This window comes from Aptenodytes forsteri, unplaced genomic scaffold, assembly GCF_000699145.1.
Source record: "Aptenodytes forsteri isolate BGI_AS27 unplaced genomic scaffold, ASM69914v1 Scaffold155, whole genome shotgun sequence".
In the NCBI taxonomy this organism is placed as follows: Eukaryota; Metazoa; Chordata; class Aves; order Sphenisciformes; family Spheniscidae; genus Aptenodytes; species Aptenodytes forsteri.
In genome coordinates, this window is record NW_008794446.1 from 7,722,493 (window position 1) to 7,741,270 (window position 18,778).

Below are 18,778 nucleotides of genomic sequence, written 5' to 3' on the forward strand. Positions count from 1 at the left end.
TGGGAGGGACCCCACGCTGGAGCAGGGGAAGAGAGTGAGGGGGAAGGAGCGGCAGAGACAACATGTGATGAACTGACCACAACCCCCATTCCCCGTCCCCCTGCACCACTCGGGGGGAGGAGGTAGAGAACTTGGGAGTAAAGTTAAGCCTGGGAAGAAGGGAGGGGTGGGGGGAAGGTGTTTTAAGATTTGGGTTTTATTTCTCATTATCCTACTCTGATTTGATTGGTAATAATTTCCCTGAGTTGAGTCTGTTTTGCCCGTGACGGTAATTGGTGAGTGATCTCTCTGCCCTTATCTTGACCCATGAGCCCTTCGCCATGTTTTTCTCCCCCTGTCCAGTTGCGGAGGGGGAGTGATAGAGCGGCTTTGTGGGCAACTGGCATCCAGCCAGGGTCAACCCACCACAGCAGTATTTTAGTTTTTAGCAATATGATTTCATTCTGTATTGGGCGGGTAATAGACAAAGCCCGTTTTGAGTCTGGCAGCAATTGGGGAAGAATTGTAGAAGCAGCATTACATCTTTTCATGTTTTGAAGATCCATTCCATGAAAGAGCCAAGCCCAGAGCCCTAATTCTCCGAGTCTCAGCTTCATAGGTGAGAGTGACTTATCTTTGACTTCAGTATTCAAAACAGAAGGAAGTATGACTGTATCTAGTTGCTGTGAAGGAAAATAGGTTGTATATGCTCAGTGAGTCTCAAAAAGATGGGTGTGGTAGACATAGCAAATGTGAAGAGAAGGTAATTTTGTGCTATGCTATCATTTTCCTTGCCCAGGCAGAGGTGTTTTTACTTTGTATTCAATAAAAGCCCTTTTGTCTCAGCTGCACATGATTAGAATATACAGGACTATGTCTTAAACTAGTTAGTTAAGAAAATAACACTATTTGTAAGTATTTTAAAAATGTGAACCAAATATTTCATAGTTAGATTATGAAGTTGTGTATTACTAACGCATGTTCTTTTGCAAATAAATGAACAACAAGGATTATTGAATCCCACTCAGCATATTTCACTTCTGCTTCCTGGGCTAGAAACAGTATCAAAAGAAATGCGATTCCATTTTGGTTGCGGTCGAAACAACAGGTATAAATGGATTTAATATAGCTATTCTGTTTGCTCTTAATCCTGATTCATACAAATACATGGGAAAGTGTGAATTCACATATTCTGATAAAACATAACTGGAGGAGTAGAATTATGTATGTCTTCTTTAACAGAAGATGCCATCAGTCACAGTGCATTAAGTAGTGTAGGCTATGAAATTCTGTATACCTTCACTAGCGGCACAGACAAGGAAGAGCCTTCTAATACGTGGCAAAAAAAAGTGAAAGCACTAGTAAATGAGTGCTTCTATACTGAGATTTATTTTTGCTAATTATAAATAATTAAATTAATTTTATACTTGTATTGTTTTATTCTTGTTCAGGAAGACATTGCTATTCCCGGTTACTGAGTTTTCCTTTTACTTGTAATGCCTTTCTGTCACTAGGAAGAATAAAAGTTCTGTTTTGTGGTTGTTGTTGTTGTTCACTTACCTATAGCTAAGGTCACGTTTAAAAAATTGGGCTTACATATACCTATGTAACATGGTTTAGTTATGTGAGTCACCTTTTATCTTTATTGTTCCTTGCTTCTTGAGGGAGGTGGAGAGCATTGTAGGGAAGGATCTAGCATAGATGTGCACGTGTGAAGGCAGAAATGGATCTTCAGAATTTTGACAACAAATGTAAGTTTTGAGATAAGAAATTTCTTTTAAAGGTGAAATTTTTGGTTTTACTCAGGAAATTTACAACTCAGTAAAGCTAGAGGATAAAGCTGTTACAGCAAACTACTGAGAAGATGACCCACCAAGTTATGAGCTGATATTTATTCTAGAAAGGGATAGATCAACCCCCCCTATCCCACCCCAGTAAGACTAACACCAGTGTAATCTTCAAAGCACGTTAGGCTGGTTATGAATGAAGTCTTTGTAAGAGGAATGCTGCCTACTAGGTTGGACGATAACAACAAGGTAGGACACTTTAAAACTGCAATTGTTTGCCTGCTTGCTGACATGTTTTTAGACAGTATTTTTAGTACAGGGTGGCTTTTTTGTTTTTTCTTTAGACAAGTGCTGGGCGCATTTTTATTAGTGTTTTAGTTCAGGTAAGGTGTGTGAAATTCTGAAGTGATTCTCCCAGGCATCCCAATTTACCATACTTTTGTTTGCATCTTGGGGTGGTCTTAGAGTGCACAAATTAGATTCCTTTTGGAGGAAACTAAATCAAGCAACATAGTTCAGCTGCAGCTGGGTGTTCAGTCACAGAGCCAGCCTAGAACTAATCTGGCAAAAACCCTCTGAAACCCAAAGTGTGTTTGTCAGATCATAAGCACCAACTGATTTGCTTTACAGACTGCCTCCAATTAGCTTATCCATATGTTAGCTGTTAGTGTGTCTCAGGAGTACTAGTTCGACATGTAGCACCACAATAGTGTGACCTCTGAGGCAGTGAGAAAAGGCAGTAATAAAAGCGGAAATGGCATCTAACAATATTATTGCTTTAGCAAGTAAAAAACTAAACAAACAAACAAAAAACCCCATCATATGTCTGCACTTTATATTTTGTTCCTCTTTTCCATTGAAATGTACAATGTCAGGGGTTTTTTTAGTGTATTTTAGAATGTTGTGAGAATGTATCTCTGTAAAACTTGACAATCAGGAAAATTCAACTGTACTTAATTAAAAGATACTACGCTTTCCTCTCCCACTGTGTTTTCTGGGCTTTGATTCCACTAAACTGAAATAAAACACTCATTTGGTTAATGTTAAAGGTGTTAATTTATAGAAACCTTGAGCTCTTTTGAAAATAAGAGTTGAGAAACTTAATTAAGGGCCTTCCATGGTAAACACAGATTCTTATCCCTTCATTAAGAAATTACCATCTAAGGGGATCTCTAATAAATCCAATAATGTAGCCTTTTTCTTTAGCTTGGTAGGGGAGATAAGCAATAAATGTTCAACTGATTTGAATGTGGTTAAACTAAGATTATTCATGAATTATCTCGTATCAGTTTGAAGTTAAACACAGGATGAAGTGTACAGTAGTTCAGTTTTACACCTAATTTTCATTATGTGTGAGAACACTCTTTTCTAATCATTGATATTTTAACATTGTTTCCAGGATAATTTTCATATATGTATTTCATTATTTTCATATATATAACAAATAAAAGTTAAGCAAATCTTGATTTCATATTGTGTTCTTGTATACACACCTTAGTTGCTGAACTTTCCACTTTATAAAGCTATATTGTGTTAACTATGACAAATATGTGTTCTGTATGCCCCTATAATTATCTCTGTGCTGGAAGGGGGGTACTGTAAGGCAGTGTTTGGCGATACATAGGTTTTATACTAATATGATGCAAAAACTGGTAAACGACAGTACTATTGCAGTATTAGCTTTTTTGGACTTCTGTTGTGCCTCTGTTCCTTCCCACTTCTGGGTAATGACCTTGTGTGCTTCCGCTCAGAAGGGTAGGGAAACTGGAGGTGAGTGTACTGACCAAAGTTGGTGATGTTCCTTTCTGTCCCCTGCACAATGTCAAAGCCACATCGCTGTGTGGGGACTGAGCACCTGTTGTATGGGTTGTTCAGCGAGCCCCAGAAAAGAGAGGTTCATTTTGGGATCTTCCCACATCCCAGTTAAGTGGCAGAGGAAGAAATTCTATACTCTGCAGCATACATCACAGACTGAAATCTCCCATTTCTAGATCCCAAGTCCAGTAAGTCCATCTTGGCTGATGGAAAGATATAGACTCCGCTTCTGCCTTAAACCTCTGCTGTCCTCTTGTCCGAAAGATGGTATGTTACCATAATAGTTGGTGGTGTCGCAGTGCTTCCCCTCTGCATCTGTATTTGCATAATGGAAGAGTCAGCTGGGACTGATAATGTGTGCTGTAATGCTGAACAGGAAACCTTTTGTAGCAAGGGATAGTTAGGTTTTAAAATGGCTTTTACGGGTCAGGTGTGAATGTGCATTTAGCATACTCTTTCAAGCTCCTGCCGCATGCTATGTGTTCGCTCTCTGCAACCAACACACTGTGCACAGTATAAATGATTACTTTGGGGGGAGGAATAACATCCTTTATGACAGACAAAAAGAGGGAGTCTAAGTAGCTTGAGGGGTTTTATATTGGTGTAAAACATCCATGCTGGTTTGTAGTAATAAACCATTCATAAACAACTGCATTCAAACATAGGTAATGCAGTGCTTTGAAATCATGTGAAAGTCTAAGCCTTGAATGAAACAGCCTTGAATAATCAGAAAACCGTAACTATACTGGAGTATCTTAGCATGTCTTTCTAATTGCCAAGTCAGGATCTTTATTGTGCTAGAAAACTAAATGTGGTGTTCAGGTCTGTACAAAACAGAAACATCAAAGTTTATACCATAATGTTCTTCCTTCTAAAGATAGTATAAAGCAGCTACTCCACCCTAGCTTTGAAAAGAGAAGGAATTTCCTAAAAGCCTGCTCTTGAATTTATTTATTTTTAAAGAAGTAGAGATTTTAACAATAGGATAAAAAGGCTTCCACAGTTCCTTTTTTTTTCCCTAGTTTATTTGTAAATAATATCGACCTTGCCAGAGCTCGTGGGTGTATTTCAATAAGGTTGCAAAACTAAATATTCAGAAGTCGTGGAGTGCTTTAATCTTAAATGAGGGTTTATACCCCTTTTCCTTACCACCAACATCACCATTAGAGAACAGCTTTTAAAGCAGTAAGCCCTGCAGCCAAATCACCAGTAAAGGAGAGGCTTTATCATAATTGCAGGGGATATGACTGATGAAAAAGCAGCTGGGGCCGTGGTGTGAACGGAGCAGAGCTGTACTGTCTCAAGTGTGGAGTTATGCTATCTTTTGCTCTATTCTAGTTAAAGTTGTTACCTCCTAATGGGCCTTTGACCACGTGTTTCCAGTTTCAGAACTACTAAGCTAGATTGTGTAACCACTCTTAAGTTCTGCAGTACCGCAATCACATCATGGCAGATACCACATAATAGAGTTTCATTTTAATTTTATACATTTTGATACAGTCCTAATTTTAATTCTATCCCCCTTCCCCTTATCTGTAATTGATCTCTGAAAGCCCGCGTGCTGTTTTTAATGCAGTTTGTGATTTTGATTTTATTTTATTGTTGTAATGTCCAGGGCTATTTGCTACATTTTTGGTGTAAAGAAAGAACTTGTTGGGAAGGAGTCGCATCTGTTTTTAAGATTCTTTGCTGTATACTATGTGCTATTTTAGCTTCACTTAGGCCTGACTTTAGACTGGAATATTCATGCTCATGTATTAGTTTGATAGAGGAGATATCTCTCTCTCTCTCTCTCAATGTTGTTGTATGCAACAAAAGGGATTTAGAATTGCATACATTCGCTTTTCTCTAAAAGCAACCAGTGTAAGAGCTCATAGAAAGCTAGGGTTTTTTGTTCACTGAATTTTTGAGAGTAGAGGTTTTGCTGTCTCTAAATAAAACAACTCTCTTCCCTTTGAAACCTAATGTTTATTGCACCAGTTCAGTCAACAGTCATCAGCTGGAACCACAGAGTAATCAAAGTTACCTTCTCAGACTTCTTTTTAAGGATCAGACCCAACAGATTTGTTGAGCAAAGGCTGCAGCATTTGTAATGCATAGCAGCACTAGCTGTACTGTGTTGTCTTTTAATTTTACAAAGTTCAAGGTATTTAGCAAAGCACTTTGAACATTTTGTATTTTCAGTGTAAGTGGAACAGACCAGTCTCTCTGCTTCCTATGAATAATCTGCATTTCTTAACTTTTTCTGAAATGTGCTACACGGTATGAAAATTACACTTGTTAAGCGGAGCTCACCATTTGGCCTTGTATCACCTGTTTTGCAATACTATATTAATGCAATTGTTATTAAAGAAGCTTCACTCTGAAGATAATAAATACAGAACATCAAAACAGTGTAATTGCATGAAAATACATGAAAATTATATAACTTACATTGAGATGTTTTTGAACAGAACATATTTGGAAACATATCTCTAAGGTATTTTGGATTACGTTGAAATAATTTTCTTGTGGTGGAAGAGTGTTAGGTTCTTTATTATAAGTATGTAAGTATTAAGTTATGGCACGGAAGACTTGCTGTCTGCTTTGACACCTGTGTGAAATGGTTTTGTGGACAATCTAAACATCCTCAGTGCGCAAATCAACAGAGAACTCAAAGGACTGATTTTTCTGCATTCATGGCTAGTATTATCCTGCCTACGAGCTTGTCTGTGCATTAAGGAATAGACTAACTGAACAAGTTTGGTTAATTTGCCATGTATGATTGTTGAGCTGGGTCACAAACTCCACTTTCTCCCCCGCTCCAGGGTACAGACAGGAAGGTGTTTCATCCATTTTCAATATTCAGTCTCTCATTTATTTTTGTTTTCTTCCCTCCTGACTAGAGAGAGCTTCAGTGTAAGTAAGTTTAATAAATCCGAATTTTTAGTCTGAGATCTGAAGATACTGGTTTGGTGCTAGCAAGGTCTATAGCTGTGACCAGGGGTTTTCTGGGTTTTTTTTGGTCAGTTGGTTGGTTTTGGTCATTTACCCTTGCCAAAAAACTTCACTTTTTTTCCTCAACTAGTTAAATTCACTGTGTACATAGTTGCAACACTAATATTTTACTGCTTTTGTTTTTTCTAGGGCGCCAATGCCTCAGCTTTGGAGAAAGAGATTGGTCCGGAACAATTTCCAGTCAATGAGCACTATTTTGGTTTGGTTAATGTAAGTTTCAGTCCATAACTTCATTGCTTTGAAATGCCAGGAGTGGATTTGTTAAATTACAAGTCTGCAACTGAGTGAATAATTAAAACCCTGAAAGATATAGTCGTTGAATATACATACTTATTGAAATGTGTTTTAATATTCAGTGTATTTGTTGAAATATGCTACTGAAATAATTGTTGAAATTGGACTGTGTATTTAATACTTTATTTCATTTTACTAATTGTAGGGTATTTTTTAAATCATTTTCTTTCTATTAAAATGTATAAGTTAAAAAAAAGCTGTTTAAAATATGTAGCTTGTAGTTCATCATACACCAATCTATGAATAAATACAGTAAAAGAAAAAAAAAATCTGTGAAAGACTGTTGATGATATGAAGTGTTCACATCTGGTATTTGTATTAAAATTTAAAAAAAATACTGAGCCCAAAGGGGAAAGCAACAGTGGAAAAAACATACTGAGTTGTTTGATTCGATCATTAGTTTTAAGGAATAATTTAAATTTTACTTTCTGGTATTACCCATGAAAAGTATATCTTGTTAGAAATTTCATTATTCTGAAATGAAATATTAAATTATTTTCTTTATTGGGGCTTCAGAAAGTACATATTTAAACCAAGTTGATTTATCAAGAGCTATTGTCTCGTGTTTCTTAATGAAACTACTTCTAATGCTGTCCTGCTACTACAACATATGTCTCCACCTCTAGGTTCTTAGCACTGACATGGTTCAAGAGTCTGCAATCCAAGTATACACTGTGCAGCCAGTAAACACTCTTAGTGATAAGCTGACTTACATGCATCTCAAATGCCATGACTTAAATTAGCAATTTTTTTCCTTTCTCATGACAGTTGAAATACCTTCAAAATCATAGAATAGAATCATAGAATCGTTTAGGTTGGAAAAGACCTTTAATTTCATCAAGTCCAACCGTTAACCTAGCACTGCCAAGTCCACCACTAAACCATGTCCCTAAGCGCCACAACTAGACGTCTTTTAAACACCTTCAGGGATGGTGACTCAACCACTTCCCTGGGCAGCCTGTTCCAACGCTTGACAACCCCTTCAGCGAAGAAATTTTTCCTCATCTCCAATCTAAACCTCCCCTGGTGCAACTTGAGGCCATTTCCTCTTGTCCTATCGCTTGTTACTTGGGAGAAGAGACCGACACCCACCTCGCTACAACCTCCTTTCAGGTAATGGAGAAATGTTTATGCAAGTCTTCTGAGTATAGTCCAATTGAAAAAAAATTTAGTGATACTAATGGAAGAAACACCAGCTTATGGATTGATGCTATAGTCTGAAAACATACAATAAATACTGTGTACTACTCCAAATATTATCATCTTTATGACGCAAATTATAACAGTTTTGAAGAACTGGTACATAATGCATATAAAATTGACACTTGGAACTGTTGGATGACTAACCTATCTGAATGAACAGTAGCTGCCAGCTTTGCAGGTAGCACAGAATTACAGCTGTCCATGCCTTTAAAAAGCCTGAGAAGCCTGACTGTTAACGGCTGACTGCAGTGCATTACATTGGAGCCAGTGCATTATGTTCTGGGCCAGCTCAGCAGCGTTAGAAATGTATCACTTCAGATGTGCAATTTTGTTTTTAGAGAGAAAAGGAGATGGATAATTATGCTTAGATTATGGGTATTTTTATGCTCCCTGTAGATATATTGATGATAATCCCCTGGCCTGAGACATTTTATTCCATTCTTGAGTAAAGGCTTTCACATTTTATCAAGGCTTTTCCTGGAGCCAGCCTTAAGCACTAACAAGAAAAATGACTTCTTGAGGCTCTGATTTAGCCTTAACAACTTAGCCCAGAGACTCAAAGGCACTTAGGTGTTGTGACACAGAGCTTTGCAACACCTAACTTCAGGCATCTGACCATGATACCAAAACCCTTTTCACTGAATACTGAGCTGAGACTACTTATATGATCTACAGGCAGAATCTTGCACTTCAGGATGAGGTATACGCAGATCAGCATGAAGAACAAAGAGCCAGGCAAACCAGTAGGAAATTTCAAAAACAGGAGGGATGTTCTGTTTCTTCTGCCTTCTTTGGCTTTTTACCTAACTGAGACACCCAAGTTCATCGGAGGACACAGCCTTTTTCATCTCCCCTGTATAAATCGTGCAGAAAGATAGATATATTAAGAAAGCAAATAAACCTCAAATGGAAGGGATCCTTCAGTGCTGACAGAGCAGGGAGTTCATATCAACCACCCTGCTGTCTTAGAAGCCTCAGATGGGTATGTAGGGTTCAGTAAGATGGATCTGGCCTTTGCATTCACTAGACACAAGTAGTAGTTGTAGTTCACAGCTCCCAGTCTCTCATGAAGGTAGACTTCTAATTCCCTTAAAAAAATAACAGAGGATTAACTGCTCCTTTCAAGAGACAGGTGAGAGGCAATTCCTGTCTTCTTGTCCCTCCCTCTCTCCCTCCCAGCATTATCCAGTCTTTTGGAAATTAGAGTGCTCAGTTAGGGATATGGATTCAAGGGTTTGTTTTTGCACCTGTGAGTGCAATCCCCACCACACACTCCTTGGGAGAATTCCTTAAGTCCCAGGCTACACAGCTTTTCTCACTCTTTTTTTCCCCTATTCAGATCAGCCCTTTTCATTCTCTCTGTTCAGCCAGGCTGGTTTTCTTCCTCCCTGGCTCGTCTTTCGGCATGTGACGAAATGACGCTTTGTTTCTCAGAAAAGAGGAAATACAGTAGTGTTCCTGTTAATACTTGTTGTCAGTTCTGTAGCAGAGCTTAGGCTTTCCATCAAAGCTGTTCTTATCTTTTCTCAAATCTGTTATTCTGTTGACAGATAACCTGTTTTCCTTATTTCTTGTCCAAGTCCAGAGAGGTTTTAAGACTTAACAGTAAAATTGTATTGTATGCCTAATCTTGAAGTTTTACATATTTTGTACCCTTAAGAAAAGTTTCAGTAAAGGGCAATCTTCCTAATATATAATGAATATCAACAGATTCTGGCTTTCTGTAGTCCAGAGGGAGTAGGAAATTTGAGGGGAAATCTGTCTTTAAGTCACTGCCCTCAACCATACACATAAGAGGCAGGCAGCTAAGATCTCAGAGTGCTCTTAACTTTCTGTGTAGTACAGGAATATTGCTTATTTTAGCTTCAAACACTTAAGTTTTATGGACCAAAATTCTTTGAATTGTAACAAATAGTAAAATGGGATTCTATTACATCTATGGCACAGTGGTGCTGTGTTTTTCAGATACAGTGTTTGGCTAAGGAAATTCAGTCATATTGTTGCTTGGATGTTTTTCAGATCTCTTATACAGGTTGTGTTTACTAACACAGTATGTATATGCCATAAATGTGTAATAAGCTTGCAGAATTTAAATCTATCAGGAAAAGGAAAGGTAGTGACTTCTTCATTAGCAAACTATGGCCAGTGGCCATTCAGAAAGAATGACAGAGCTAATGATAATTAAAAGAAATATTAGATAATTAGATAATAAATTAAGAGTACTATTAGATTGAGAAGTGATAGAAATCACAATTTTTGCCTTCATTGATTTCTCTAATTGTTTTATAGCAATTACAAGAAGTGAAGCTCTTAAACGTTCATTAATATTTACTGCTCAATTTTTCTAATTTGTTTATCGATTTTATTTGTCCTAACTTTGTCCAGAGTAATGGAAAAAATGGAGATAATGTGGAAATCAATAGCTCTCTTCTAACTGTGTGATAGCTAGCCATTTGAGATGTCTGGAATGCAGGACAGGACTTTATCTAAAGATGGCCATTCTGAAATAGAGATCTGTCAATGGTAAATGTAGCCTTTATCCAGAGGTAGTGTAAAAGAAGAGAAGGTAAAAGCACTATGTTATCTCCTCTCCAGCTTTGTAGTGGAATCTAGGGATTATTCAGAGGATGTGCTGAAAGAACAATTTGAGAGGTAAAAGAAGAATTAAGAAAGGGCAATTATGGGAAGCATATGAAAGACTGGATGGTTGATGGGATGTTTGTTTCTGTCAATGAAAGCTCTAAATGGAAAATTCAGCTTAGGCTTGAAAGGATAATAGCATTCACTAAATCAGCAGGAAATATTTAAGATACGTGGTAAGATGAAAATGTTAGTAGTATGATGTCCCATACACATGGACAATCAGGAACATCAAGTCTGTCCATCATTCTTCTTTCCCTCTACAGTGCAGTAATGCAAACTATTCAAATCTGTGTGCTTCACAAATTAAATCAATGATTTTATCCAATGAGTATGAAATAATGAACATTTTTAATCTCATAAGAGCTACTCTGGTAGCTCTTCAGCAGTTTACCGGACTTCTAGAGCAGAAAGTTTGGTTATTCAGTCTCTTGCAATGGATCTGTGTATTTTGGAGAAATCCTATTTACTGGCATGGCCCATTGCAACAAATAAAAGTTGTCAGAGCTGCCAATGCATCAGAGCTGGGAGGAACCCTAGTGCTGCACGAAGACAGTGTTCTTAGCAGATCTAAATCCCTGTAGATCTCCTGTTTGTTTTTGTAGATCTGTGGGGTTCAACAGCCAAGTTTCTTCCCAGTTGTATGTTGCATCAGAAAAGTAAACTACAAGGCCATAAGCCTTAGTGAGTGTGTGCTGTTTTTGTTGCAACTTTCCTGATTGTCTCATTTTTTTTATTTCCACACAGGTTTGAGTGTTGTAACTTTGATTTCAGAATTTAAAAAAAAAAAAAAAAGTGTGTGTGAAATACACACACAGAGTGTGTATACATACAGAGTGCAGTATTTTTGTGAAAGGAAATAATCTGATTTCTCAGAATTTAGAACAGACGAACAATATGAACTGAAAAAAAGAGAAAATTTGTTTTTTTACTTTTCTTAGATATGCACATCTTGAGATGATCCTCACAGAAACAAGGAGGCAAGCAATAAACCGGTTGAAAACATAGGTTAAAATAACTCTATATAATCTCTGTTACCTTCCCCTGAATGAGATAGAGGAGTTTCAGTAGCCTGTACAGGCTGACAGGTTAAGATATAAAATTACAATGACGGTCTTTCTTAGCGTTTTCTACTGTTATTCTGAGGCAGACTTCACAAGCGTTTCATTTTCCTACAATTATATTTTGAATAAAGCTAGCTAATTTCTAAAGCTAGCTGAACATCCTTCTTGTTTTGAATAGTTCGATGGGCTTCCAGTGCTGTGCATTTTCATATTCCAGAGTGGTGTTGGAGTGTTTACAGTGTCACTACAAAACATACAGATTATGGCTGCAAACTTCTTCTTATACAGTGCAGCGCTTGCACATCTTCTTACAAGTGTTACGCTTCTGAGGCAGTGCTAACTGTAAAGTGAGGGGAGAAGGAAGGTGTCTGTTGGGCAGGCTAGCAGGAGAGCTGAGCATTGAAGAAGCAGAATTAGAAAGCGAAGCAGAGGTGTTCAGTAGGAGGTGGGAGGAGGGAGCAAGGTCTTGGGTGTTTTCTAAATGAGAGGTGTGCTTTTGTATTGGAGTCAAAGGTGGGAAGTAAAGTAATAATGGTGGTAAGACCAGCATTTATTCGTGTAACAAATTCCCTATTTGCTTAGTCTAGAAACCTCCCCACCTTTTCCCCCTTGTTGTTTAGTACATGTACCTTTATAATTTTTTAATGATTGGAAGCCTTTATTTTAAAAAGATTTTAGGTTTTGAAGCGATGAAGATTGATGCTTTAGTTATAAAACAAATGTGAACTAATTAAATTCACTTCAGGAGTTTGTTTTCAAACTCTTTTATTGCCTACTGTCTTTCTGAATTCGGTTGAAGAAAACCTTTTATGAACTTAATCTGCTTGCTTTTATTTCCTATCCACAGGCATGTAGGTTAACATATATTCATATTAAATTAATCTCCTGAATTTTGTTCAGTGTTCTGAGTTCTCTGTTGCTTTATATTTTGGTCGTTTCTCACTGTGCGTTTGCCATTCTAATTAATTTCTCATCAGACTGTTCCTTTTTAAAATTGGAATGTTATGAAATTTCTAATTTGCTGCCTTTTCATCTTTTGACACTTGCTGTAGAAATTTTAGCACTTTTCCCATTTGATTTAATTTTAAGAACTTTCTTAACATTTTAATGTAGTTCTCCTTTTACGGCTATTTCTAATTATAAACTCATAAATAATTAGCTTACAATATTAAATGTTTTGACGTAAACTACTGTGTGATTTCATCTGCTTCCTTTAAGGAAAAAAGCCCTGGTTTTCCTCTTAAGTTCATTGACCTACTCAAGTGCAGATTTGGACCACAAAGAAGCTAATATAAGCATTTTCCCTAGCTTAAAGAAATAAAAATAATGGACATTAATTTCCGCACTTTTTAATATGGAGATCTTAAGACTTATTAATATCTTTTTTTAAAATACACTTCTTACTCATTCTTTGAGTGTGTCTTGGGTATTTTCAAAGTGGGTCTTCATATTTCATTAATTTAAAATAACGGAAAACAGTTTACTTTCCAGTTTTCTGATTAAATTGCATGGTGGTCTTGTTTGTCTTAATCGGGAGAGAGCAAAACCCAGTTACTTCCCTGTTATTGCTAAGATGTAAAAGCTTTTAGTTCTTTTTCTCTGTTGAAAGAACCTGCTCTTAAAATATCTCTGAATGCACTGTTTGCTATATAACAGTCTCCCCATCACAATATAGTCTTAGAATTTGTACCTGTGTATGCTACAATCTTTATATAAAACATAAATATGAACATTATTTTCACATTTTACAGAATGCGTAGCAGGTATGGGCTTCAATTTGCAGGTTGAGTGACTGCAGCTGAAAGGTTGGATTACTTGCTGAGGGCCTTACAAAGATTTTTCTCACACTTTCAGTGTTAGATAATAGGTTTCACTGGAGGAGGACAGCATAAAATGAGAGTGGCTCTATCCACTGACAGCTCATGACGCCTTCTCAGAGGTGATGGGGAGGTTTGCAGTGTTGGGGTGAGCTGGAGACAGTGTTAGTGATCACAAGACTCAAGTGCCTAAGAGCTGGAAGGAGTCTGGGGAACAGCAACATCTGGAGTGTTCTGGTACAAAGGGGGTTACGGATGCTTTTCTAGCTGCCCCGTTTCAATTCAGTGGCCTGCCTCCTTCAAAATGCACATGTCCAAATTGTGCATTCTTTTCCTTTCAGTCTCAATTTGAAACTACCACCTGTGCCATAGCTTTGAATCCTAAACAAGCCATGTTGCAATCTTTTAAGAAAACTCCTGGATGCCAATCCTGTTACCCTAAAATGAGAACTGAAAATGTAGGAACGTAAAGCAGTTATTTCTGACTTTGATCACAACTAATAAGATTTGGAGAATCCAATTTCTGAAGTGTCTGAGAAGCTCTCAATTTACAGCTGAATTTCTTCACAGTACAAGGTCATGCTGTGCCTGTTCTTTACTGTTGCGGCTGACGTGTGGTAAGATGGATAGATATTTTTACCTGGGCTTATTTTGGGAGCTATGAAATTGGTGGTGTTTGTTGAATATTTTGACCCAAGTAAATGCAAAATATTACTAATAAATTAAATTTACAAGTGAGACAACATTATATAATATTGTTCAAATTTACCTAGGTTTTTCTTGCATTTACTTACAGTGTACTTGTTAATCCTTTGTGAAACAGAAATATGCTTTACTATCTTAAAGTCAAGAAGAAATGACTGGCGGAAAATTTGCCCCTGCTTATGCATTCTCTTATACTTTGGATTTAATTTTACCTCTCTACAGTAATACAATGCAAACTAATAAACGTCTCTCTTATTTTATAGTTTGGGAATACATGCTACTGCAATTCAGTTCTTCAGGCACTTTATTTTTGTCGACCATTTCGAGACAAAGTCTTAGCATACAAGAGTCAACCAAGAAAAAAAGAGAATCTCCTTACATGCTTAGCTGATCTCTTCCACAGTATAGCCACCCAGAAGAAAAAAGTTGGAGTAATACCTCCCAAAAAATTTATAACAAGATTACGAAAAGAAAATGGTAACTTTTTAAATTTTTCTTGTGTAATAATCATAGCAATTATGATTTAATTCTGTAGTTGACATAGTGAAATGTCTACATATTTGTTACTTGTGGAAAGTGTTCTTGGTCCTGCAGTATAAAGAAGAGGTGACCCTAGGATAAGGGTGTAACCCTGCAGCTGTTCTGAGAGAGAATCCTTGTCTGTCTCTCTTCATGTAGAACTGAGTGTATTGTCAGTGGCTGCTTATGAAATTGCTTGCTAATTTTGCTTCTTGATGAATTGTGTTTTTATAATCAAAATTCACTGTAACACTTTTGTTCAGTGTTTAAAAAAACATTACTATTTGAATGCAGGAATCAGTCTCCCAAACTGAGTGTGTAGAAAGGTTGTTAAGACTTCCCTCCAAGAATCTACCTTAAAAACCCACAAATTTTTAAATTCATTTAGAATTTATGCAATACTTAGCTTGATCTACTTTTTAAAGGTTTAATGAATTTTAAAATCACCAAGTAGTTTTGGCTAATTTTTTTTTAGTGTAATTGATATCCTAAATTTCAAGAGATTTCCAGAGATTGTTAACATTTCTTGTTTCTTATCTGCAGGGCTAATTGGTCAAAATGTTTTAGAAAATAATTCAATGTTAAAATATAAATGAAACTTTGTAATCTACTACTCAATTTGGATACTTTTATAAAAATATAACATAAAATTTTTCTAAAAAATAACCAGTAGATTTAAATAAAATAGACTATATATGCAGACTAAAAAAGTGTTTAAATGTTATGATGACCGTCTCTGTAGTAAAAACAAGAAATAAAATACTACGACTTTCCTAATTTGAAGTGATCCCTCCAGCAAACGCACACCATGAGTTGTAATAATATTGTTAAAAAAAAGCTCTTGGGTAATGTACAATCTCTTGCCTATGCGGAATAGAAAACTGTCATTCAGTTCTTTGGTAAGTATACTTGAGTAAGTATGCTTGTGTGTTGATGCATTTACAGAAATAGTTCATTATGTCAATGAATGTTGACCAACTATGACAAACGTGGAGAATGGTTCAAATGGAAAGCAGAAAGTAAACCACAGGAGCCATTAAGTTCTTTTTAGAAAGTGTTCTTTTTAATGCTTAATTATGTCATGACACTAAAATTCTAAGCAGGAGAAGGCAATTGGAAAATCTTCGTTAGAGAAATCAGATGTGAAAGTTCAGCTCTTGCTGGCTTTTGGGGTCTCTCGTAATGATGATACTCTCACCTTTTCTACAAATAAATGGCTAAATTGTCAGGCAGCGATTACATGGACATCATATATGCTATTAAGTGCTTATTGTAAAGGTATAGAATTTTGAGCTTTAAAGAAGAGTTAGTTAACGAATCAGGTAGGTACACAACACCGATCTAGATTCTGTTCCAGTCAGTATCCAGCTATACCAGGGTGATGACTGAGAACGTAATCTTAATGTCTTCCAGACTACAATGCTGCTATTCCATCTTTGTTTTCAAAGTCTGAATACAACACACATATGTTAATGACCTTAAAGCTTAACTGGCTGGGAAGCAGATGCTGGGTTGAAGTCAGCTGAAGGTATACTGTTATGTTTGCTTAAATTTTTTCTAATCATAAAATGGACAATGTGTAGCTTTCATTCTGTTGTACTTAATGCTAATTTACCGACTGGGCACATAGCCCTGAGAGGTCCATGACATAACACTGTGAAGAATCTCTGAAGTGTTTCACCTCAAGAGACTTGTAGCTTCTGTTCTGCCTTGACTTACTTGATTAAATAAAGACCTTACAGTTGGCTAGATTCAGAGTTGAACTTACTCTTACTTCTCAAAAATAGTGTAGTAGTTCACTAAATAAACTACTTGGTTCATACTCTTGGCTGACCTATTGCACTACTTAACCCCTCCAAATGATCTAGATTAGCATCAAATTCCTCCCTACTTTGCTAATAGCTCGGGATTTTTTTTTTTCTATTTGAAGTTTACTCCTGGATGCTATCAAGTGAATGATAGTAAAGCTTCCATGTAGTCCCTGTATACACTTCAAAATTTAAGCTTCACTGAGTATCTTTTTCATTCATCTTTCCAGTCCTGGGAACTATCCCTCCGCTGAAGGCCAGTCTCTTAGTATATTCTTGGACTACAAGCAAATTGCAAGTTGTAATTAATTGAAGTAATTGCACATTAAAAGACTTCAATGATATTAGCCAACCATATAGAATGCTTTTTAAATTGGCAGGCAAATTTCCTTGTAACAATTCCTGGTCAGAGAGAGAAGAAGAAAATATTACTAAATCAGATTCAATGCCTTTATGGTTTTCTCAGTCCCATTCCTAATATGAGTATTTGTAGCAGCAGAGGATTTCTCACGTTGATATCCCAAGGGACTACAATAAAGATGTTTTCAGGATAGTACCAATTTGAACATAAACAAGGGAGTAGACTTGTAAGAAAGAGTTCAACTTTATGCTTGAATATGTATCATTGCTATACATCACAAGTATGTGCCAGTGAAACTATTCCCCTTCCACTGAATTAATCGTAAAACTATTATGCTTAGAAATGTTGACAAACTGAGGACATGAAGCAGAAAGCATAGTGAATCCATTATTATCTATCCAGCAACTCCACCAGTAATAAAGGTGCCACATATACCAATCTCCAGAAGCAATATTTCAGATCTTGAAAGACAGATCTGTTTATTACTTGAAGTCCTAATTTGAAACCTGTTTGCTCTTGCTGTGGCTAGAACTTTAGGCTAATTTGACATGGCATCTACAAATACTACCTTAGTAAAAGAGCTTTGAGAAAGAAAATTATTGTTTAAAAATATCAATATCTTTAGGTTTTTAGTCTTAATCTTATTTTCATTGCTAGTATTGATGACACTGTGCTTATGGCAGAGCAACAGTGGACTTAAAACCCTAAAAGTGAAAATAAATAAGGCAATGTTCTGTGCATTTCTTTTTCATGTTCTTCCTGTGATAGAACATACAGATGATGAAACCTTTCCTGTCATAAGTTCTCAGTTCATTTCTGGAAAATATCAACATCTAGTGCCGTTTGAGATGCCCTGTGTTATCCAAGACATTGACCTAAGCTTGGCAGAGATAGCATAGCCCCTGTAGGAGATCCAAATCGTCGTGGACTGGCATCTGGAGGCTGGACAGGATAAGCTATAACATTTCAGGTGGCATTGTATGTACATCTATGTTTAGGTAGTTGAATCATGCCCTAGTTTTCTTGCAGAGTGGTTCGCACTTCTGTTAATTCTGATCAGCTGAGAGATTTCTGTGAATGTAAGCTGGCTCGCCCTCCCCTCTTTCCACCCCCTATACTTTTGGCTTAGTTTATGAAGTATGCATTTTGGGTTGGTGTTGTATTGTCATGAATGATTCAAGACGTGAAGTAAAGACTGGTTTTGAAATTTGACTTCTTTTAAAAACTTTTTTGTAGTATAGCAGTAACCGATTAATTAAAAAATCTTCTGTTGTTTTATCTTGTAGAGCTTTTTGATAACTACATGCAGCAGGATGCACATGAGTTCTTAAACTATCTATTAAATACAATTGCGGATATCTTGCAAGAGGAAAGAAAACAAGAGAAACAAAATGGTCGCCTACCTAATGGCAACATCGACAATGAAAATAACAGCCCACCAGACCCAACCTGGGTTCATGAAATCTTTCAGGGAACATTAACTAATGAAACCAGATGTCTTACGTGTGAAACTGTAAGTCTGGATATGCTTCGTAAAATGAATTCTTCCATGTTTCATGATTCATGTATCTGTCGTGGTTTAATCTCAGTCGGCAACTAAGCACCACGCAGCCGCTCACTCACTCCCCCCCACCCAGTGGGATGGGGGAGAGAATTGGAAGAGCACAAGTTAGAAAAACTCGTGGGTTGAGATAAAAACAGTTTAATAATTGAAATAAAATGATAATAATAATATGATAATAATAATAATACACAAAGCAAGTGATGCACAGTACAATTGCTCACCACC

The 18,778-nt window shown here is 36.8% G+C and overlaps 1 protein-coding gene across 1 annotated transcript in view; it reads left to right on the top strand.

Annotated features, from left to right (window-relative positions):
* Positions 1 to 1,702: 1,702 nt before the first annotated feature.
* USP12 (ubiquitin specific peptidase 12) overlaps positions 1,703 to 18,778 on the top strand; it is a 32,763-nt gene continuing 15,687 nt past the window's right edge. The window contains 4 exon segments of the mRNA XM_019474847.1: positions 1,703 to 1,730; positions 6,649 to 6,788; positions 14,565 to 14,778; positions 18,276 to 18,502. Of these exon segments, the coding sequence (XP_019330392.1) occupies positions 1,703 to 1,730; positions 6,649 to 6,788; positions 14,565 to 14,778; positions 18,276 to 18,502 (609 nt within the window).